At 38.4% G+C, this 25,108-nt stretch overlaps 2 protein-coding genes across 2 annotated transcripts in view; one reads left to right on the top strand and one right to left on the bottom strand.

The window, feature by feature from the left end:
• GPRC5B (G protein-coupled receptor class C group 5 member B) overlaps nt 1–25,108 on the bottom strand; it is a 102,439-nt gene that overhangs the window by 21,347 nt on the left and 55,984 nt on the right. The gene's annotated exons all lie outside the window — the stretch shown is intronic.
• Nucleotides 1–25,108, top strand: part of IQCK (IQ motif containing K) — a 149,696-nt gene that overhangs the window by 101,989 nt on the left and 22,599 nt on the right. Inside the window, exon 8 of the mRNA XM_036741681.1 lies at nt 12,696–12,807. Coding sequence (XP_036597576.1) covers nt 12,696–12,807 — 112 coding nt within the window. The remainder of the gene's footprint in view (nt 1–12,695; nt 12,808–25,108) is intronic.

Genomic DNA, 25,108 nt, shown 5'->3' with positions numbered 1-25,108 from the left:
AGTAACTATATCTCTCTAAACTAGTTTCCCAATCTGTAAAATGTGGGTGTTAATGATACTGATAATGCCTGTAGTAATGACCTCACAAGCTGTTCCAGGTTGATGAGAAACTGGTCCGCTGCATGCAGAAAGAGCAGTTACAATGCTTAGCTTTTGTCAAAGTTAATAAGGGTGATCAGTCCCTCTCTGCTCAGTTTATGTGCAGTGACAATGCTGTCTTTCAGCATTGTGTGGGTCCTGGCTTTCCTTTGATTCATCAATGTACATCAAAGATGTTTGCCCCTACTTAGGAATCTGACTGTTTTGTTTTCTACCCTTCCTAAGTGCTTTTCCAATTCTTCCCAGAAAGAAGCCCTATGCTGTCCCACATTGATGATGAGGCATCCATGACAGAATGCAAAATGGGCCAGTTTTTGTGCCATTATCCTTTGGTGGTTCTGCTCATGGAATACGATCTCCAAATCCCTACTTCTGAATCTTTACTTGGGATTGTAGGTGATAAGGGTATCTTAATGGGTTGATGAAGATACAGAAGGGTTGGCCTTGAGTGTGGTTGGCCTTCGAACTTTTCTTACACAGCACAATATGGTGGGCTGCTGCTTACATAGCCTTGCAGCTATGTTGTATATACAGAGTATGTGTGGATCCTTTGGCAACAAAGCCCCTTGCAAGTCTAGAAATGTAATAAGAAAATAAAAGACTCTTTTTCTGTCTCTTTCACTGTATGTCTTTCTCTCTCTCTCTCTCTCTCTGTCTTCCTGTGTCTTTTTCTTATCTCTGTCTCACTCTCTCTGCACATATATTTGTATGTATGTATACACACATATATGTATGCTATTTAATACAAATACTTTCTTCACTAGAATGCCCTGTGTAGCAGTGGACTCTGCAATCATGTATGATCCAAATTCTTGATAGATTTAACAATTATTTGTTTATGTGGTAATTTGTCTCTCAGTACACAAGGTTGTGAAGATCAAATGAGATAATGAAAAGAACACTGCACGTGTAGTCATAGGACCTGAGTTCAAATTCTACTCATCAGCCAATTACGATGCCTAAGATCCTGAATGCAAAGATCTAGAAAGTAGGAGAAAAGATAGCACTTGGTCTCCCGTGTGACCTTGGGCAAATCACTTCATGTTCCCTGGCTTCAGCTTCCTTCTCTGTAAAATCAGGGTTTGCATCTACTTAACCTACAGGCCCTTCCTGTGCTACATTTCTTATTTTTAAAGTCAGTCAATAAACATTTATTGAGTGCCTGTTATGTACCTGGCACTCTGCCAAACTTTGGGGATACAAAAAGAGGCAAAAGACAGTCCTGCCCTCAAGGAACTCACAATCTAATGGAGATAACAAACAAAATTTATGTTCAAGCTATATACATGGTAAATAGGAAATAATTAAGAAAAGGAAGGCATTAGAATTAAGAGCGGTGGAGAAAGACTTCCTGTAGAAGATGGGATATTAGCTGGGACTTAAAGGAAGCCAGGAAAGCCAGTAGGCAGAGATGAGGAGAGAGAGCTATATAAGTGTCAGTTATTATTTTAAAGCTAGAGAGTAGAATCACAAGTCTTAAGTTATCAATTGAACTATATACAAATATGACTGTGCTGTCTGTATATTTAAATTTTCTATTATGAATGCAACAATCAACAAACATTTCATTACACAAAGATCAAAAATAAAAATTGTATCAGAATGTGTGAACTTAGGAAGTTTTTTTTTTAAAAAGTATATACGAAATTTAACAAGGAGATAAATGTATCCCCTTCTGCACTGTGCATTTTAAAGGTTTCATTGATGCTCTTCTCCACCCCACCCCCACATCTCTATCACTGCCTACTAACTCATCCCTCCAATAGAAACGTCCTACTGCTTGCAGCAAGTTTTTTGTTGTTCAGTTGTTTTTAAGTCATGTCCAGCATTTCGTGACCCCATTTGGGGTTGTCTTAGCTGGATGCTGGAGCAGTTTGCCATTTCCTTCTCCAGCTCATTTTACAGAAGAGGTCAGGCCAACAGGGTTGAGCGACTTGCCTAGGGTCCCATGGCTAGTAAGTACCTGAGGCCAGATTTGAACTCAGGAAGATGAGTCTTCCCGACTCCAGGCCCAGCGGAACTATCTGTCACATCACCTCGCTACCCTTATAACAAGATATATTCAAGCCAAACAAATTGACACACTGTCCACCTCTGAAAAAGTACGCCTTATTGTACTGCTTTTGTCAGAGGCACAGTCAGTTGTGTCTCTGTCCAGTGGAACAAGGTATATTAATCTATATCTTTATAAGAAAGGTTCTAGTTTTCTATTTTGATTTCTCAGTACCATCTTATATTGATCTTGAAATTAATGAAATAATAGAAAAATATTTAACTACATAGAAAATATTTCATTTACCAAATTGAGGCAGCTACTTCAAAAAGTCAATCCTATAAATTGCCTCAACAATTAGGACAAAGCCAACCCGTAAGTGAAATATTTTGCCAAAGAATCACAGAATAGGAGAAATTGAGCAATATTTCAAGGTAGTTTAATTTAAAAAACTTCTAGAGCTGGACAATCTTACTTCAAAGCTATCCTTGTTAATTCTCCTTATGTTTACACTTGAGTGACATTAGTTTTAATTTTGGTTACAATGAGCCACATCCATAACAAGATCTGATACTAGAAAGAAACAGAGCATGTAATTGAGAAGTATAACCCTAGGGGTACATGGGAGGCATGGCTTGATGGTGTTTACAATGAATAGGTATTTAAATTTATCTTGAAACTAGAAGAGACCACAGAGGGACCATTCATGAAGTTCAATCCCAAATGAATACATTAAAATTGAGAAGAGTCTTGGGGTAAGGAGCCCAAACTCTCACACTTAGCTAGAGGCAAGCAGACACCAGAATCCGAGTCTCCTGGCTCCTGGTCCAGTGACCTTTGCACCATATCACATGTTTTATGCCAGAAGTTTTCTTAATTTTTTATTCTTTATCATATAACTGATATGTGCTGGCAGGTGCTGAAGTGATGAACTTTGCCTACAAAAGTCAGACGTTATATTGCACAAAAGGAATGTTAAAAACGAGACATCATATCAAGTGACATCCAGTTGCATGGTCTATATTGCACATGCCCTGGGCAGTCACATGGCAATTTGTTATATGCTTCGCATAGTTTATGAGCAAACTAGTCATACTGCCCCTTTTATGGAGTGGCGTATAGAGGATTTAGCTTTATGCATAAGTAGAGGAATGGCAGTGCAATACTCGTCACATTCACATGCTGCTTTATAAATGTAATTTCAGTCATGCCGTCTACCAAATTTCCTCCCAGACCAGAAAATTCCATTTTTGAAAAGCTCTATTTTTGTCTGACTTTGATATTATGAGACTCGATTTCTAATTATATTGATCAAAGCCACGTATTTGAAATCTGTTCAAGAATTTTGCAGCATATAGAAAGTGTTTATAAGCTATTAATGTAAACATGTATGCATTGTCTAGATAGAAAGATAGATGGATAGACAGAGACAGATAAAAGGTTAGTGCTGATGGTAGGCGGGTAGGTTAGTGTCGTCTATTTGGAAATTAGCCTGACTAACGAGTAATATCTCCTGTATAAATAAATGTGGTTTTAAAGACCACCCCACAAAAGACATTCAATTCTGTGCCATACTGTTATGTGACATCAAGATGGCAGGTACCTCTGGTGGATTCTGCCAAACTAGAATAGATTCAGGTAGAATTCCAAGAATGGTATGTCTGTTAGCAGAGTGTTTCTAGAGAGTCTTACTTCACAGCTGTCCTTGTTAATCATCTTTATGTTTACCCTTGAGCAACATTAGTTTTAAGTTGGATTCCAAGAAGCCACTTCCACAGCAAGGCCTGATACTAGAAAGAAACCACTCAGCTCACCTGAGCTTGGAGAAGTGGGTCATCAGAAGGTTGGTCACCTGGTGACTATTTTGGTTGCTGGAGCAATGCAACCATTACTGTCTCTACTAAAACAGAGAGAGGTTGTAATCGGCATCGGTGGAGAATCTGCAGACAATGCTGAAGTCACAGACCCCTGCATGATTGAAGTGTGAGCATATTGCTTGATATGTGAAGTAACAAATACCTTTGATATGCTATCAAGCCCATGCAGTCGAGAAATGGGAGTCGGAAACTCTGAAGACACATAAGTCCCTTGGAAAATAGTGGTGATATCAGCAGAAGGGAGGCTAGAGCCAGTCCATGGTTCTTTTGTACAATAGATGAGCAAAAAATAAACAATGATGTAACTGGGAAAAGAAAATGAACATAGGATAGGAGCCAAGAATGCAATTACATCACTGAACCTGGTCACCTTGTGGTGAAGCCCAAGTAAATTACTTTTATCACTGAAAAACATCATGTGAAATGATTTATTTAGTATTTTGATGCTATATTAAAAACACCAAAGCATTACAAAGAAGGCTATTAGATATGGCTGAAAAAAAGCTGAGTATTTGTAACTTTGCTTGGTAGAAACTGCCCAAGTATTTTCTAATTTTAAATATTTTCAGCTTTAGTGAAAATGAACACTTTAGAGCACAAGGTCTATAAAGGATATTTTTCATTTTTATCACCTCCTAACTTTCCGATATACAGTAGTATAAGTTCCAGATTTATCTTTCCTCTCCCTACTTTCTCTCGGTTTTCAACTTCCCTAGTATTGTTTATCTGTGATCCATTTTGTCGAAGCTTCCTTTCGTCTTTTCCGGAATTTTCCACCTGGGAGCCAGAGATGGAGTCTTCTGTTCAATGCAGCTGTTCCAGGCCAAAGAGGATACATTTCCTCTCTTTGTGCATTTTTATAAGCCATCTTTGTTGCTTTCCTTTTGGGCTGCTACTGAAAAAGGTGTACCAGTGTAATTTCAAACAACACTTCCCTTTTTAGGCACAGAATGTGTTATGTTGTTTGATAAGTTCTGATGCTTGATGGGACAGTGTAGAGACAATGATGAATAAAATGTGATTTTAGGCCATAACTTAATTTGGCATCACTTTTCTCAACCCAATAGTTACTCGACATGATTAATTTTATCCTGTGGAATTTTTCATGCTAATTTTTCAATAGAATTATACAGTATTAGATAAGGAATCTTTGGCATTATCTAGTTTGACCCCCTTATTTTTCATGAGGAAAACTGACATTAACTTTCCTACATACTTTGATGTTTTTCTCCTCATTAAACACATTTATTTTTCCAGAGGCCATAAAAATCTTGCTCTTTAAAACCGATTTGAGTTCATTGAAAATTATTAAGTATCCAATTGTGATCTATGTAATAATTTTTAAGTATAATTTTTACTGATGTTTCTGATATGACCTAGCAGCGAGGGGTTATTATGTCTAGTATAACACACTACGTAGGAATTGTACTCTAAAGAGTTACTTTGAACTGTTTATGACTTTTCCTGAGTAAGGAAAAGCCATATTTAAATACTCCTTAGGCTAAATTTGCCAATAGTTTTCATTAATCAGATTTTTAAAAAAAGTTTTATCAGGCTTCCGAATTTTTAGTAATTCCTTCCACTTCCTCTTTTCAGTTATAGTTTAACTGAAATTTAAATAAGAATAAAATGACTTGCACACCAATATTATACTAACCAACAGCCCATAAATTTCATTCTTGTCATAAATGAGATTTATCTGATGATTAGTAAATTTGAGTATGGTACCAATATTACATATCATATTTTTCATCCTTATTTAAATTCTTTATTTTTCAGAGTCTGTGTTTTTTAATATCCTATTTTATTTTTAACAAAAACATCTTTGAGTGTCTGGCTAATTTGCACCTTAAATCCTCCTGGGGCTAGAGGGAGAGGAATGAGTGAGAGAGGAAGAAAACCTGTCAAATGAATACTCTGCCAGCTGGAGGAACCTTGTAGAGTCTATACATTACTTTTATTTCTAGCACTACTAGTGTGACTAGAAAGTGGACATATGTTTAAAGACCCAGCCCTTGTTTCTAAGTCTGAGTAGGGAAGCTAGGACTGCTGTGGTTGACCTTCTCTTAAGCTCACCACTTCAACATGCACCAGAATTTGCTTCCTGCCCTTTGAGCACATTTAGATTTAACGGGGCAGCTGACAAAGATCACATTCTCAAATTGTTAGCACTCAGCCAACAACAAGCATTGATATTTCTGCAAGGAATAAGGTCACTAGCAACAGTTCTGCCTTCATTGTTAGCAAGGACGGGAAGCCACTGAAAGGGAGTGGTCATTAGTATTGTAAAACTCGCCCTTAATTTCAGTCAGCAAGCTCTTAGGAAGTGCATCAAGTACCCTTGATGCTTTGGTGAGGTTCATTTCCTGATTGCTTGGGCATGCCTGGACCGAGAAAAGGTGGGCAATTTTCATCTGAACCAGTAGCGATGCGTCTCCTTTACTAAAGGGGTATTGATAAGGTATGACTACTTGTGCAAGTAAGATATGCGTGAAAACTCTTTGCAAAACTTAAATCAATATAAAAATGGTATTATTATTGTAGAAAGGCCTGCATGTATCCTGTAATTTAAAAAAAGATCCTCCAAAACCTAAAAAACTAGCTGCTGCTCAAAAGAGGCACACAGATAACTTGTAGTGACCTCATATTAATGCGTGAGTAATAGTTTTTAACTTTTAGCTATCACTCATTTCGATTCTGCCCATCTGAGCTGTGATTTCAATGGGAGAGTTCTATGGTGGTTACTGGAATTGTTTTTATCAAGTACGTAGTATCTTTTACGGTAACAATATTGCATATTATACATAGCATAACTCTATAAGAATATAAGGTATTATATAATATTATGGCTTGAAATTTCTTAATGTTTTATTAAAATCATAGTGGACATAACTAATCTTTAGAATTTGAAACATATTTTATCCTAGATCCATAATTATTTGGAAGAGAAATATAAAAAATCATTTATTTGCATAGGCTGAATAGGAATTTGTGAAAGAATTTATTCCAAATATTTTATTAGTTCATTAAATAGGGATTCTGTAAATGTATGTAGAGTTAAATTACTGTTAAATTCAACTTTCCAAAGTTCTTATAAAAAATCCTCAGGCATGAGCACACGCTACGTAGTTTTCATCGTCTGCATCTATAGGCCTATGATTATGATCCTAATGAATACAACATGAAATGTCTGATGTCAAGATCTGAGTAAATTCTTTTTCATCAACGTTGAGTACATAACTGCCCCTAAGATTCCTGCTCAACATCTTGCTGTCACCTATAGTGTACCAAATGCCCTCCTCTGGAGAGATTATAAATACTACAGGGCACCATTTGGTTGCCTTAGTAAGTTAGGTCTCCCTTCCATGAAGATCAATGAGTGCTTCCTAATGTGCAACATTGACCATCCCCTATTCAATCAAGTCCAGTAGTCCCCTATGGCCTCTAGGATCAAATATGAAAGCCTTTGTTTAGCCTATAAAGCCCTCCATAGCCTGGCCCCTTCCTACCTTTCCAGGCTTCCTCTAGCACCCCCATTTTGAGATCCTTTGATGTTGGCCTTCTGTTCCTTGAACACAGCACTGCATCTCCTGCCTCCAAGCATTTTCACTGGATGTCTCCCATGTCTGGAACTCTCTCCCCACTCCTGGCTTCCCTGGCTCTCTCCAAGTCTCCACTACAGCCTTACTTCTGCAAGAAGCCTTTCTCAATCTCTCTTAATGTATTGATTGTTTCCAATTAATTCTGCATACAGCATATTTTGTTTGTGGATAGTTGTTCCCATGTTGTCTCCCCCATTAGACTCCAAGAGCCCCTTTAGAACGGGGATTGTCTTTTGTCTTTTTCTGAAACTCCAGCACTTAGCACAGTACCTGACACGTAGTAGGCACTTAATAAATGCTCGTTGACTGAATGATGTCAGTGTTGTGGGCTGGCCAACCTGGGTACCTGTCCTGTTGACTGACTGATATCTGGCATTATGTACATTATGTTCATTCCTTTGCCTGAAAGTTTTGTACTCAGTTTTCAAATGCATAGAACCTTAGAAAGGGCCATACATAAAACTTTATCAATAATTGATGCCTCATTTGCCTACCACACAGTACCATACACATAGTATTTAACAAATACTTGTTGATTCATTGGGTAGGGAAAAATTTCAGATTCTTTCCTAGTAGCAAGTTTTGATAAGGAAGAGGGTGATGAGAGCCTGAGGGCCCTGGGGAGCAGGAGGAGCAATGGGCACCAAAGTAGGGGGAGGGGAGATTGAAGATGCAGAAAGCTATCTGAAAATTCTTCTGAGGGGCAATTTTGAAAGTGTGGTTTATTGCCCAACCTGGAAAATGATTGTAGGTCACTATACTAAAACACTTTAGATTGCTCTCCCCAAACCAGCCTTCCTTACATTAATTAGTCATCCAAGTAAAGTTCATTGCTAGATAATGTTTGTCCCTATAACTTCCTGGATCCTGGTATTATATATCTACTACATTTGAGTGGAGTAAGGGCGTAGGAGCAGAAAAATAAGAACATTTTACTGAATATGCCTTCCTTTGTACATGTTAATAGTATGTCAAATTAAGATTAGAAATCGTTTTAAATTAGAAAATACGTACGTTATTGATTGAGCTGGATTTTGAAAGCATTTTTAGGGTATCTTTTAGAAGAACCTCAGTGGAAGCATCAGTATGTGTTTTGCTCACACCTCAAATAGTCAGAACTGTCTATAACCTATGAAATCCATACCCAGATCCTAAGTCTGCTTTCTGATATTCAAGCCTCCCCTACTTCTTCTTGCTACTCTACATGTAAGTGGGATGAGAGAGTTCGAAATTCTCTCTGCTGATAGCAGATTCGTTTAGTCTGAGTGTACCCAAATACAAGACATCACATTGATCCCTAGTGCATTTCATCCTATTAAATTCAGCTTAGTGTTCTAATCTGTCAAGATCTGATTGGATCCCGTCTCTGTCATCCAGTGTGTTAGCTATCGTTCCCAGCTTGGAGGTCATCTCCAAGGGGGAATACCCCGCCTTTTTAACAACAACAAAACAAGTCACAACATTTTAAGTAGAAAAGGGAAAAAAAACAACCAAAACTGGATTTTTTTTTTCTTTTGGGGATTGTAGGCCTTCTTCTAATTTGCTTTTCTTCTTTAAAATTTCAGAACAATTCTTTCTCACTAAATTAAAAAAATTTATTTATTTTATTCTGAACTTAAGAAATAAAACAAGCATTTCCATAAATCAGCAGAATAGGAAAAAAAGATGATTGCACATGAAACTGCAAATCTATTATGTATAACTTGCTATTCCTTTTAAATATATAATAGTTATCATGTAACTTTCTTTTTTGTGTGCTTTTTTCCTCCCCACCCTAGAGATGGCTACTATTAGACACAAATGTGTATGTATGTGTGTGTACATGTGTGTGTGTATGTGTGTGTGTGTAAAATCATTTTATACTTCTATTTATCAGTTCTTTCTTGGTGCAGATAACATCTTCTTTCATAGGTCCTTTGTAGTTAATTTGAATATTTATAATAGTAAAAATGACTTAGTCGCTCAAAGTTGTTTGCTGTTACTGTGTAGAACATTCTCTCGTTCTGCTCGCTTCACTCTTTGTTATTTTGTGCAAGTCTCTCCATACTTTTCTAAGACCATCGAGCTCATCATTTCTTATAGTAGAGTAGTATTGCATCACAGTCATATACCACAACTTGTTCAGCCATTCCCCAATTGACAGAAACAAATTAAATAAATCATTTGGAATAATAGGCAAAGAAGGGGTCCTACCAAACTCCTTTTAGGAAACAAACATAATGCTGATGCCTAAAGCAGGAAGAGTAAAAACAGTGTGTTGTATTTTATCACAAGCTTTTTCTTTATCTGTTGATATAGTCATGTGATTTTTGTTACTTTTATTACTGATATAATCAATTATGTTAATAGTTTTCCTTATGTTTAATCACCCCTGCATTCCTGGTGTAAATCCCTCTTGGTTATGATGTACAATCTGTATAATATATTGTTGTAATCTTTTAGCTAGAATTTTATTTAGGATTTTTGCATCCATATTCATTAACAAAATTAGTCTATAATTTTCTTTCTCTATTTTTACTCTTTTGCCAAGTGTAAAAACAAGTTTTGGGGATAAGAATTCATTATTTGTTAAAAATTGTTGGGAAAACTTGAAAGTAGTCTGGCAAAAATTGGGCATAGACTGATATCTTATGCCATTTACCAAGATAAAGTCAAAGTGGATACATGACCCAGGTGTAAAGAGAGAGATTACAAGAAAATTTGAAGAACATGGAACATATCACCTACCAGACTTATGGATAAGTGAGCAATTTATGAATAAACCAAAGATAGAGAGCAGCGTGATGTGTGAAATGGATAATTTCAATTACATTAAATTGAAAAGATCTTGTACAAATAAGACAAATGTAGCCGGGAGCATTAGGAAAGCAGAAAATCGGGGAGGAAATTGTATAGGGAGTTTCTCACATAAAGGTCTCATATTTCAAATGTATAAAGAACTTTATCAGACCTATAGGAATGTGAGTCATTCCCCAATTGATAAATGCACAAAGGATATGAACAGGCAGTTTTCCAATGAAGAAATCAAAGCAGTTTATAGTCATATAAAAAATGCTCTACAGCCTTACTGATCAGAGAAATGCAGATTAAAACAACCTTGAGATATTTTACACCTCTCAGATTGACTAAAATGACTGAAGGGGAAAACAACAAATGTCAGAAAAATTGGGACACGAATTCACTGTTGGTGGAACTGTGAACTGATCCAACCATTTTGGAGAGTGACCTGGAATTATGCCCAAAGAGTTATTAAACTGCCCAGACCCTTGGACCCAGTAATGCCACTACTAGGTTGGTTTCCAAAGATGACTAGGGAAAAAGAAGAAGAACTTATGTGTTCTAAAATATTTGTAGCAGCACTTTTTGTGGTGGCAAAGAACTGGAAGTTATGGGGATGCTCACTAAATTTTCATTAAAATTAGTTGTTTCGTATCTCTGACTCTTTGTGACCCCATTTGAAGTTGTTTTGGCAAAGACACTGGAGTGGTTTGCCATTTCCTTCACCAGCTCATTTTAGAGATAAGAAACTGAGGGAAACAGGGTTAAGTGACTCACCTAGGGTCACACAGTTAGTAAGTGTCTGAGGCTGGATTCGAATTCAGTTCTTTCTGATTCCAGGCATGGTACTCTATTCAGCGTGCCACATAGCTGCCCCAATTTTAAAATGCCTAACTTCTGCAAGAACAAAAAACAAATTAGTTGCCTCTGTTACAGGAGATAGGCACTGTACCTGTAAATTCATCGCTATAGGAAGCTCCTATCAATCCAAGTTGGGACCTGTCCAGCAATTTGAAATTTCAAGAAATGTGGGAAATAACTAATTTAGACCCTTGGTTAGTATTACTCAGTTGAGTTTGATTCCATATGGACAGCGATTATTACTGTTGCGCATCTACTTTTTTTGTTTGTTTGTTTTTGGAGGGGGAAGGCAAGGCAATTGGGGTTAAGTGACTTGCCCAAGGTCACACAGCTAGCAGGTATGTCAAGCGTCTGAGGTCGGATGTGAACTCAGGTCCTCCTGACTTCAGGGCCGGTGCTCTACTCGCTGCGCCGCCTAGCGGCCCCCTAGTGCATCTACTTGCTTAACCAATGCCTGGTGAGTGAGCGACGGCACCCAGTGTGGTAGAAGTGACTCAATGGCACGGAAATTCCCCTAGCTGTTTCTGATTGTACCCCCACCCTTGTTATCCCCTCACTTGGCCAGCAGGCCCTGTGGCACTCGGCAGCAGCGGGTGACCCTGTCTTCCCATTTCAGGAGCTGCCTGCACATCTGTTCCCCAAGCTGTGACCCAGCATGGGGCCAATGAAAGACCGTCATCTCTGTCCGTATCTGGATACTTTTACCGGCTGATGTGTGCAAGCATGAGCTGAGGGTTCCCCCGGAAGGTCAAGACGTAGGCCTATCAGCCAACAAGACTATTTTTACTTTGCCTCTTCTGTATTATCTGGGTAGGAAGCGCTATAAGGAAAAGGGACATCTCGTTATGAAGAAGATCTGAGGCCCACTTCACTCGAGAGGACCGTGGACCCTTAAATAAAGTGCTGTTGGCTCAGAGCTCTGCCTCAGTTTCTTTTATTGCAGATCGGATAATTTTGAACCCCACACTACCGGGAATACTGGGAGCTCAAGTGATCTGCCCAGGGGCACACGGCTGAGTAGAGGCAAAACTACAACCCAGATTTTAATGCCTTTGAGGTCAACTCTCTTATCAACTGTACAACATTTCCTTTCATCTTTGGCTCATCTATTGTAATTCAAATACACCGAGATCAGGGCTTCTTACTAAAAATGGAAGCAGGGCTTCAGTATGAAAACAAAGAAACAAAAGCTTCTGAAAAGGCGGTGGGGAATCCTGACCTGTATTAGGAAGTTGATGGGTAGGAAAAAAATGATAGAAGAGAAAAAGAATGAGAAGGACCACCAAACACTTAGAGCTAACAGATACTAGACTCTTTGCTGTAGAGTCTGTACATCTTACAGAGAGGATACATTAAGACGATTGATTGATCATTAAGGGTTAGTGATATATGTTTGAAAAGGGTTTTTAGTGAATTTTTAATAATGAGTAGAGTAGTGTAGGGAACAAATAGAAACTAAATAAAATCTTTTGTGGCCTTTTTTAGGTTCGTTGTGAACCTAAGATCCAAGAATTGCGACAGTGGCAGAAACAACTGAGGGAAGACAATCACATTCGTCAGAGAGTGAAAGAATTCTGGGCTAAACAAGAAAAAAAAGGTCAGTCCTTACCTGATTCAGAACTGAGTTGTTTATTCTCAAACAACAGGATTACTCCTCTGCCAACCCCAAGAGAGATTGTTTTTCTTTCTGGAATTCAAAGGGTCATTCATACAACATTACTCTTCTTGGGCCTCAAATGCTCCAACTTGGAAATGACTAAATGTGAAAATCCAGCTACAGAAAGATTAAGGTGATGAGTTACAATTAATCTGGCAATTTTCCTGCTCAGAGATGAATCCGTGTTTCTGTTAGGCTGACAGCTGTGGCGAGTTTTACAGGCTGTGAGATAAGGCATTCAGTGGAGCCTATAATTTAGCACAGACAATACTACTTAACTTGATAAGAAGTTACTTTTTATGAGTTGTTGATCTAATCCCAGTCTGAACCCCTAAATGTCATGAAAAATACTTCAAAATAAATTGAATATATGTGGAAAATGTATTCTGGCTTTTTAAAAAAATGTCTCCTCCAATTCCCAGGATGGACAAGCAGTTGTTATATTTGCCAACACGAAACAGGAAATATTTGTTAAAAAATCATATGTTAGAGCTGAAAGGGACCTTGGAAAGTGTCCATTCTAAGATAAGGAGAGAAGACATAAAGTAGTTAAATGACACCTGGCCAGTAAATAGTTACCTGAGATAATGTGTTTAATAACTGTGTGGATAAGTAAAATACAAAAATATCTGAGACTAAATTAATTAAAAAGGCCCCATTCACATCATTGTAGAAATGAAAAGTTCTGTCTGTATTTTGGCAGCTTGATTTTACAGATAGCAATTTCTCAGTATTAACAGAGAATAAAGTATTCTGGTTTTTTGGGGGGGGGAGGGGGGAAGGCCGGGCAGTTGGGGTTAACTGACTTGCCCAAGGTCACACAGCTAGTACATGTGTCAAGTGTCTGAGGCCATTTTTGAACTCAGGTCCTCCTGACTCCAGGGCCGGTGCTGTACTTACTGAGACACCTAGCTGCCCCGAATGCAGTATTTTCCAGACAACTGAAGCATATACCTTTAACAACCAAAATGTTAATTAGCCTTTTTAAAAAAAAATACATCTCTGGGTCATCTATTTGAATATAAATTTTATTCTGTTTAATGCATTGGTGTCATTGGAGATTTTAAGGTATGACAACACTTGCACTCCAGTCCTGTGGTACCTTTCCGATTTCCCATAGTCTTTCAGCTATTGCTAACAGTTGCTCAACAGTCACATCTACCAAGGTACTTTTCCCCCCAAGGACTCCATGATGTAGATCATTTGGGCCACATGACTTGAATTCATTGAGGGGAGCTAGCTGCTTCCTGATTGTCTTCTAGTTTGTAATGGGTATTAACTATTAACCCTTTTTTTTGTGGTTTTGTTTCATTTCAACCTCCTCGGTCCAAAGGCCATTTCTTCTCCTTGACTAAGAAAACAGAAGCAAAACAAGAATCGCAGTATTAGTCTTCTTCCTGTTTTTGGTTATTATTGCCCTATCTACACTGTGAGGGTTTTATCCCTTCTTGTTCCCCCTTATTTTCTCAATATAGGTTTTAAAAAAAAATACTTTTTTTATGTTGTTATTGTCTAAATTGCCTGGCTAGCCTTTTCTTATTCTGCTTTAGCCCTTCTGGCACTCTCCCTACAACGCTGTGCTGCCCTTCTATGTTCATTCTCTGTTACTGGCCCATGTTTCCATTCCCTTGTCTTAAAATTCTGATTTGGTTAGGGAGTTCCCTGGGCATCTGCATCAGTCTCTTCAGGCAGCTCTCTTTTTCCTTTTCACTGAATTGTTTCTCTTTTTGCTTTTGGAATTTCATTCTGGAGAGTTTCTCCACTCCTCCTGGGCTGACTTCCTCTGTCAAATTTTAGTCCATGCAATCCTATTTCTTCCCTCTCTGAGCTACTTGAAGTTTACTTCCCCTAAATCCAGGGTGCATACCAGACTATCTCTGGCTTTCCTCCACTCCTCTATCACAAACTCTAGTAGGATTCCCATCATTTTCCAGAGACCAGTTCCTTCCTATTAGTGAGCATCAGATCTAGAATCGACTCTCGCCTTGTTGGTTCCTTCATCATTTGAGGAACAGAATTACCATTAAAGCAATTAATTCACTAAGTTACCAATCGCTTGTTCTTTTGAAGAGGAAGCTCTCCAAAATATATTTGGATAATTGAAATTCCCCACCCTTTTTATGTCATTCCTTACGACTTGTTTTACAGATTCCTGATTCACGTCCTCGTTCTGTCCTGGTTGTCACTATACTGCATCCAATGACCAAATTATCTTTGTTTCTTCTTCCATTACTATTTACCCAAGGTCTCTCGCCCTGCTTTATCTCTTTGGTTCCTGGATTTCCTCACATGATCATAACTTCTTAATAGAAAATGCCATTCCCCTTTATCCATCCAGTTTCTTTTGAATAAAATATGCCCATCTCCTAGTCAGTTATGGGGTGTCACCCCATCAAGCCTTGGTGATAAAATTCTGCCTCCATGCAGCAGGACTTGTGGTTAGGGGTGTGCTGGTGCGTGTTTAATAACCAGCTCTCTGGAAAGTGTGCATCATATGCTTTTAGGTTTTTCTTGTTGTTGAGTCATTTTCAGTCACGCCCGACTCTTTGTGACTCCATTTAGGGTTTTCTCGGCAAAGATACTGGAGTGATTTGCCATTTCTTTCCCCAGCTCATTTTACAGATGAAGAAACTGAGGCAAACAGGGTTAAGTGATATGCCTGGAGTCACACAGCTACTAAATGTCTGAGGCTGGATTTGAACTCAGGTCTTCCTCACTCCTAACACTATCCACGGCACCACCTAGCTGCCCCATTTGCCACACTATTCTAATTTTTGGCATGTTGGAGTGAGGACTTCAGTTTCCTCATCTGTAAAATAAGCCGGAAAAGAAAATGGAAAATCACTCTCGTGTCTGTTGTCCAGAAATCCAAATCCCTTTGTTGTACAACGAATTGCCCATAGATCCCGCAATAACAAGCATCATGAGATGCCATGTGCTTCCCACAGCATTCGTTATCACTTGTGGCAAATCCATCATTTCAGATTGAGTCAGAACAAAGAGAGGAAGCAAAGGGATAGTCTCTGCTGTCTGTCTTTTCCTTCATTCTTGTCTTTGTTTCTCAGTTCTTGGCACATAGTAGGTGCTTAATAAATGCTTGCTGAACGACCACGTCCTTATTCACTTGGCATTAAAAGCAAAGCAACATACTTGAAGTTTAGGGAGGGGAGGAGACATGTTGTGGAGGTGTCAGGAATGGAGCTGGAAGCTTGGAAGTGGGCAAAACGAGGAGAACATTTGTGCCAGACAAGTTCCAGGTGTGGAGTTCAGTGTTCTTGTAGGGAGGAGGTGGAGATGAAGGGGCGGCATAGAGAAGGCCCAGAAGTCCAAAATGCTGCGTGACCTCAGCTTCTTTACAGAAGCAGACATTTGTGTGTCTGGTGTCCGGTGTGTGTAACGATCTGCAGTGGGTGCTGGTGAGGCAGACCGAGGAGCCAGGCGACCCGACAGAAGCCACCGCATCCCTTGGGCCTTGGTTTCCTCATTGTATAATAGGGAGTTGGACTCAATGATCTTCAAAGCTCTTTGCAGCTGTGACATTTTGTGATCCTTTATTTTTCAGTCACTGGTGATTTCTTTGCACGGGTCTCTTTTCTGTGGAACAGCTGCATTTCTCTAACAGTTTCAAATATGAGAGCGAGGCCTTAACATTTGAAATGCCAAAGAAAGTGCTACTAATTATCATTACCTTTTTATTTCTTATTAAACAATATATAATATAATTTGTACAATATAATATATAGTATATATGTATCATATATAGAAGATAGTTTTATAATACCTTCTTTTCACTAATAATAAAAATAATGATAATATTGAACTAGGTCTAGAGAATAAGGTTGTCTTTTTTTACAGCATTGACTACCTCTACCCTATAGTTTTCTTCTGTCTTGAACAGGTCTGAGTTTTCACCAGGACTCTTGTAATGCAGCTCCATGATAGCCTGCCTTCTTTCCTTCCTTCCTCCCTTCCTTCCTTCCTCCCTTCCTCACTTCCTCCTTCCTTCTTTCCTTCTTCCCTTCCTTCCTCCCTTCCTCCTTCCTTCTTTTCTTCCCTCCCTCCTTCCTTCCCTTCCTCTCTCCCTCCCTCCCTTCCTCCCTTGCTCCCTCCCTCCCTTCCTTCCTTCTTTTCTCTCTTTATCTCTTCAAATGCTTATTCTTGACATTGGGTAAAGCTTCTTGGCCTATCACACTCAGTCTAAAAGTAAAGAGAATTCAATCAAGGGAGGGAAAATTCTCCTGTTAAGCCTGTCCCAGCCAAGTTTGAGGTTAATTAGAAAGGAGACTTATGGGAAGGTTATGTAAGTGTTACCCAGAAGACATGAAAGCTTTTATACTGTACTTTTTATACTAGGTGTTCAGTGGAGACTAGAATACTCCTTTGGCCTCTCTGCCAAGAGACCACAGGCACCTTGTGTCAGAGGGTACTTCCCACCCCTCCATCCCCCTTCCCCAGTTCCCAATTCCTTTGTGATCTGCATTGATTAAGGCTATTTTAGACCTGTGCCAAAATTATGACTGCTGCCCGCCAAGTCAAAGCTGAAATCCTTAAGTGTTTTGTTGCTTTCTTCCCCCAAGTATCACTGGACTAAATCATTATATATATGTGTGTGTGTGTGTATGTGTGTGTGTATATACATATATATATATATATATATATATATATATATATATATATATACACACATATCATCACTAAATCATATGTATACGTTTGTAGAATTGTTCTTCATTTTAAACATTATGAATCTGTATAATGCAAGGTCTTGACAAGAAATCCTTTGGCCAAGGTGACACTGCAATTAGATTCAAGATCTGTGATAAAGGCATCTGAAAATAGGTTAGACAGCTGCCGGTGCTGTAGTTAGATGGAGAATATGCAAACAATAATTAGTTGAGGGGCTGTAAATTAAAATGATTGTTCAACCACATTTCTGTAAAATATTTCCCTGTTCAAACACAGTACACTGAACAGGAATTTTTTAAAGGAAAATTCCAGAATCAAAAGAAACCATTATAATTGCATTGTTTATTTATAGGTATTTGTAAATATTTATAGTGTAGAAAAAATAATTAAATTCTTCCCTCCCCACCCCCACCCCAGTAGCCTTGCTGTACATAAGGAGGCCTAAGAGTATTTTTAGCAGTTGAAGTGGAATTGTGGTATAGTATAGACATTCTCAAATTACCCTGAGTCAGAACCTGTCCCAGTAGTAATTCTTCTCAGACAGATGGTGTGAAGTTGTCTTAGCTGCCTTCATTTGTAGACTTTGTGTTTTTTTTTTTACAAGACCTCTGTTTCTGCCTAGAGTACTCTTGGTATAGAACTTCCTCTCCTAAAGCTGAGTCGAGCCTGCTTTGTAATTGCCTGGGACACAGAACTAGTAATTATCTCTTCCACTTGGTGGGGAAAGATGGGTTAGGTTAGGGGCAAGATGTCCACCCTATGCCCCCAATTCCTTCCCCTCCCTCCCCCCATGAAATCTGGAAAACCCTTGTAAAATTTTTTAGCTCTCCCTTTGTATCAGAGAAGGTATCTGAATTTTTTTTCTTTAATGGGGAGTTTACAGTATCTTACTGTAAAGTTTCAGTTAAGTATTTGGTCATAGGCTCTGTGTTGTCTGTTGGCCTTTGCGTGTTGTTTGAGGCTTCCACAAAACTCCTCCAAAATTCTCATCTAATTTCTTATGATGACCTGCAATATATGGAAATCTTGATGGGGAGAGTCATTATGTAGAAGGAACTGTATGTCAGAGGTGGGATTCGAACCAAGGTCTTCTTTGTTCTGAGACTTGTTCTCTATTCACTATGCCTTGCTGTTTCGTATGAATTATTTAAAATACACATTTAAGTGATTAAAGCTCCAAACTGCACTAGAACTTTTGGGATACCCTGTATTAATGCTTCATTTTAATAATTTTAAAGTGCTGGTATTGAGAATCACAGCTAGCTAATCTCTTGAAAAGATGATTCAAGTTGCCCCTTCTAGTTCAGTAGTTTATTTAAGATCTAATGATAGGGCAGTTTTCAAATGAATTAGGTAGTTAAATACCCATGTTTTATGTGAAGACTGGTATGGAAGGGTATCGAGGGAGTGATAAAGAAACTATTTTGATAGCATAATTAACTCAATTATATATATATATTTATATATGCTTTGTTCTTACTATCAATAATGTTCATGTGTTTCTGTAACATCAGAGCTTACTTTCTGAAAGTACTTTATATATTTTAATGCATTGACCTTACCATTTACCATAGTTGTTTGAAAGGGAAGATGAAACTGATAGAGACATACTAGTCTTGTACAAGATAAAATTCTTAAAAGGAAAAAAATTAAGAGAAATGATTTTTTCCCCAAACAAGTAAATACTTTGAAAGTCTTAAATTTGGAGTATCTGGAAATAAACCCTAACTCCTTCTGCTGCTTTATCTGCAGTTTAAGGGTGTCCTTTAATTTGGATGTGCAGCCCAGCCACACTCCATATGTTTTAGCTCTTTGATAGCTTTGGAATTTAGATTCATTTATGCTTCTTACACTATTAATATACTCATAGTAACAACATTTATATGTAATAGTGAACAGAGAAAGATGATGGGGACCATTGACTCTGCAGCCATATTGTTCAATTGACACAGTTATGAAGGTGTGTAATTGCAAACCTAATCTGATTGGTCGAGAAGCTGCAACTTCTGGCCACATTGCTTTCATGCTAGCCTCCAAACATTTGAAGTCCCAATTTGAACCATAGGAAGCCAGACCGACACTACAGTGAATTTACCTCCCTGTAGACTTTGGAAATTCTCTAGATTACAGGGAGAGGGTCCTTGACAGCCCTCACCGATCCGGGTCAGACGTTTCCAAGGGTGAAATGCTACTGATTACGCGTGTACTACGTCCACACCCACCTTGCTGGCGGGATTTCCCAGTGAATATCTCCTGGCTTCTCACTCTGACCTACCGACTTCCATTTAGATAATGAATTGTGTGACTTTTGACCACTAGTGTAATCTCTCTGCCTCTATTTCCCCAATTTGCACAATATGGATAATTTTGCCTCATGAAAGAGAATAAATGAAGTCATTGTGTGAAAATGATTTGAGTCCTTGAGAAGAAAAATGTCTATAAATAGAAGATATTCTTTATCTTTCATTTCTGTCTCATTAATACTCTTGGCTCCCCAAAGTCTAGAACTTTCTAGTTCCTTAACCAAAAACACAAGACCCCTTCCCCACACTTTCTACACATTACTTCTCTTCTGACACCGGTTTGCCTTCTGACATCTCTTCATCTTCCTCATGCCACTGATACTAATCTAAGATATTTTTTGTTAAGGTACACACCACAACATGGTGATGCTTTGATGACAGTAATTTAAACATTAATAGAATTCACTTAAAGGGTACAAAAGGCTACATATCCAGAATATATTTTCTGTTTAAATGTCTGAAAAATCTCAGGAATGGGGAAAACAAGAAATGAAAGCTTTCCTTTTCAGGAATTCATCTCTTTTGTCTGTTTGTTGAAATGCTCCTCAGAATTTATAATTTTAGCTGAAAGGTTTGCATGATACCAACCAAAGTAGCTTAAGTTAATACAGATGGCCACCTATAAATTCACTAAAATCTGTGTTTTATTAAAATGCACTCAAATAAGCTTGTTCCCGGAAAGGTTCTTGCCATAATTGGACGCTGCTGTTGTTTTACAAATTGTTCTGGGAGCGTTGACTCTCACATTCGTGACTGCAAATACACATATTAATTGTGTATAATTGACATATTCACTTAACATGAGTTTAGGAAACAATCTCCCAAATCCTGCTCCTTCCCTGAGATTACCATCTGTTTCCTACAAAACCCCTCATTTTTATACTCTCTCTTCTGCCTACTTGCTGCCCCTGTACTTTTTTTTAATTTAGTTTCACCCAATCTAGAAAAACTGTTTGGCTGGTCTCACTGAGAAGGGTTTTAGCTTTGCTGAATCCATTACCACTTACTATCGGTCTGTTTATCTGCTACCCTGAGTACATCCAGACAGATTATGACATCACTTAACACTTGATAGAGCACTCTGAGAATGTTTAATACAGTGAAGAAAAGACAAAGGAGGGACATGAGAATTATCTCTAAACAGCTGAAGAGTCATCATAAGAAGAGAAAAAAAATCTTTGCATTGAATATTGCCTGATAAAAGTCTGATAAATTTAAGACAGATAGATTATACATATACATATGTATATAAATGTAATATATGAAACTGATACAAATATACCAAGAACCATTTCCCAATAGACAAGTGATCAAAGAATGTTTTCAGAAGAAGTGAAACTAACATCGTGATAGCTCACAACAGTCCATGCAATTCATTGGGAAAGAGAACTTTTTCCTTATAATGAATTATTAATTTTGAAGTGCATGTTTCATTGCTGTTATTGTTTAGCTGCTAAGGACTAATAAATATGATTAACTTATGCTTAGAGGATGTTGTGGAGGGCCTTTTTTTGTTGCTCTACATTAAAATGACTATACTAATTCTTCTTCTTATACCTATCTGTGTGAGCTTGAAACATCCCATTTCCTGTCCCAACGATAAAATCATCAGGAATGTTATGTTCACTTCACATATGCTTGTTTTTCTATGAAAAGTTTAAGGGAGAGAAAATAGGAACGACTATCTTGGGCCCCATGAAATGACTAGTGGATGGTCAGTAACTTAGGGAGGCAGCCAAAGGAAGTTAAAGGGACCTTGAAAAATCCCCAAACTTGAAGCTTATTATAAATATATTTGTTGTTGTTCATTTGTTTTAGTTGTGTCCGACTCGCCGTGACCCCATTTGGGGTTTTCTTCTTGGCAAAGATACTGGAGTGGTTCACCATTTCCTTCTTCAACTCATTTTACAGATGAAGAAACTGAGGCAAACAGGGTCAGGTGACTTTCTCAGGGTCACCCAGCTAGTAAGCATCTAGGGTCAAATTCAAACTCAAGTCTTCCTGAGGCCAGTCCACTGCGCTACCTAGCCGCCTATCCATACATTGTCAGACAACAAAATTTGGAACAGTCCTTTCTCCTTTCCCTTTTTTCTTTTAGGCTGCCCTTTTTATACTTACTTTTTTAAAAAAAAATTGAACTTAAACACAAAAAGAGAAATTTTATATGCACAGCAGAACACAAGGAGAGGATTTTGTATGGAACCATAAATATCCATGTCATGTTGCTTTGTTTTTTAAAAAATATATAATAAGTTCTAAAAAGTTGTTACAAAAAGTTGTTACAAATCTCTTAATTTTTATCTTTATTTCTTAGGTCCCACCCTTCTACCTCCCCAATTAAAAGCCAAGAGAAAAAAAACAAAAACAAAAACAAAAAATAAAAGACCTTGTAACATATAAACATAGTCAAGCAAAATAAATGCACACAGTATGTATATCTCTGTGCCATGTGTCCTTCAGTGTTTTGTAAGGAGGTGGGTAACAGGCTTCCTTATAGGTCCTCTGACGATGTGGTCATTATGCCAGTCAGGTTTCTTAAGTCTTTCAAAACTGTTTTTCTTCACAATGTTCCTGCCCTTGTATAAATTGTTCTCCTGGTTCTGCCTCTTCACTCTGGGTCATTTCACTATCCAGGATTCTCCGAAATCATCTTTTGTCCCTTCTTATGGCACAATAATCTTTCATTACATTCATAGCTCTGGCTGCCTTCAGATACAGAGCCTTTCAGGCTTTACATCTCCTTGGCCCCATCCCTGGTCACTTTGTGAGGCCACCCTGCACCAGTTGGCTTGCCGGAGCAGGGGGTGGAGAGGAGGTTTCCATTGATTTTTTGTTCAGTTCTGCGGTAGAAGTCACTTACTGTAGTTTCTCATTGGATTTCTTGATCTTCCTTTGGTCTAATGTGAACTTTGGGGTTTTGCTAGAGTAGGTGTGTGGAAGCTGGGTGGTTCATCTCCTGTTCAGGCAGTTATCTTGACCGGTATTCCCCTTATAATAATTTTAACGAGATCTCGCCTGTATAAAATTTAGAAGGAGGCACACTAGACAATGCTGTTTACTCTGGGCCTATGCCCTCAATTTATTCAAGTTCATTTTAGTTTTTTTATTTTTTATCCTCTGCATATTTCTGTCTCTCTTAATGGGTACCTTTCTGTCTGTCCTCATGTCTTTGCCCCTCTTTGTGTCTGTGCTTGCTTCTTGGCCCCCTCCCCTTTTGAGCTTCCATGTTGACTTTTGTTCTGTTTCTGTTGTTCCCATGAACTCACTCCTGTAACATCACATTTTGTCTCGTAAGCCTTTCTATGACCACCCTGAGCCTTAGTTATTTATCCGTAAGATGTAAAATGAAGTTACGTGATCTCTAAGGTCTCTTCCAGTTCTAAGATTCTTCTGTATTCCATGACTGAAATTTCCATGCAAGAGTGTGAATCCACAGCCGGCCTTTACCATTCACTCTTCTGGAATAAGAACCATCCTTGCTGAGTGCACAAGACTGGTCGATGTGGGAAGCTGGGGAAGGAAGGTTACTTGTGGTATGACTCAGAAAGTGGCCATACTTTGTGGCTTTCTGTATCTGTGCATGCTAATAGCAGCATACATGAAATGGAAAGACGTGTTTAGATTGATCACAGCCTCGCCAACACAACAATTAACCCAAAAATGAGAGCAGCAAGACTAGCATTGCCAAGTAATCCAGTTGTTTATATGTATACCCTACCATTCTATGAATTCCAGAAGTCATGCAGATTTGAGCATCCTCCTTCCCACTCCTTTCTCTTTTGTGCATTGAGAAGACCGTAAACCAGGTGATCACCCTATGATGGAGGGAGAGGCCAGATCTTACAATGAAAGCATAGTTTCCCTCCTAGAACACAAAATGAAAATTTCTTTAAATTTTTTATACCCTCCTGTGTTTCTTCCACAAAACACTTTTTTTTTCTTTTCAGGGAAGTTAATTAAAAATTCCACCCTCTTAACTCACCCAGTCAAACAGTGATGTTTTATTTATACTAAAAATTATGGTAAAATGTCATGTCATATCAGGGTCAGGGGATGGTATTTTTCATTGCTCCTTTGCTTCAAATGGAAATGAAATCCAATTTAAGAAATCATGAGTGCTTTAAAAAACCTTCAGGTTTTTAAAAAAAACATAAAAGTAATAACCACAAGCAAAAACAAATGAAGTAAACATATAAAAAAAAAGGAGTCAAGTTTAAGTAAAACACTGAGCTTATAACAAAGCAGAACCAAGTGAATTTACACACAAACAGAAACAAAAGTAGAGAAATCACTTATTAAGGATTATCCTTTGGGGAGAATTTGTTGTTCTCATATGAGAAAAATCATTGACATTGTAAATTATTTGCAGAAACATGGATGGAATAGCTTTGCATACAAAATCCTCTGTAGCACCCCTTTAGGGATACAGGATGAAGGGATCCTTCTTCCCTCCCTCCACCCCAGTGCTTTAGACTCTTTATATATCTTCTGCTTCCTAGATGCCATGGCATCACTTGGGGTGTATGGCTTGCTTTGCCCAGCATCTCAGCAGTTGGGTAAATCCACTGCTGGGGTGAGTCAAGCAGGTTATTCTTGAGGACTGACTTCTCACTGGATTCAGCTCCGACTGTTCCCTGGCACTGGTTGTTGATGTCTTGTCCAATCATTCAAGGCTGACAAGCTTCATAACCTGGTCTGTTCAGTCTCTAGTACTCATTCATCTAAGATCAAGAAAGAATCAACACAACCAAGGCAGAGAAACAGAGGAGGTATGCATTCACAGCCACCTGGCACCTGGTTTGGTGAGGAACTTTCTCACCCAGCAGCCCACAGCAGTTGTTCCCCTCAAAAGCCACTGAGAAAGATAGGCCTTTAGGTCAGGATTGCCACTTTAGTATTTCCATGGAGTTTTGGCTCAGCACCCAGAAAAAATTATCATCATGGTTCATAGGAGGTCAATCAGAAGGTATCTGTGCTTATACTGAAGTGTGTGCGTGTGTAAGAGGGATAGTGGAGAAGGGCCCCTCCATCACATATCTCTTAGTGGATGCTACGCTTGTTTGAAATATCATTCATTGTAATGGAATTTTATTTGGACTATGAGTTAGGAGAGCTGTGTTCTGATTCTAGGTTTACAAATAGTGAGCTATGTGATTTTAGGTAAATCATTTCCTCCTCCCCGGGACACAGTTTCTTCATCTATTTTTGTACGTAGAGGCTTTTACAAAATCATCTCTCAGGTCCATCTCTGA

The sequence above is a fragment of the Trichosurus vulpecula genome, chromosome 1 (assembly GCF_011100635.1).
Source record: "Trichosurus vulpecula isolate mTriVul1 chromosome 1, mTriVul1.pri, whole genome shotgun sequence".
Lineage (NCBI taxonomy): Eukaryota > Metazoa > Chordata > Mammalia > Diprotodontia > Phalangeridae > Trichosurus > Trichosurus vulpecula.
The sequence above is the reverse complement of the archived record's forward strand: the minus strand, read 5'-3'. Positions and strand labels throughout refer to the sequence as shown.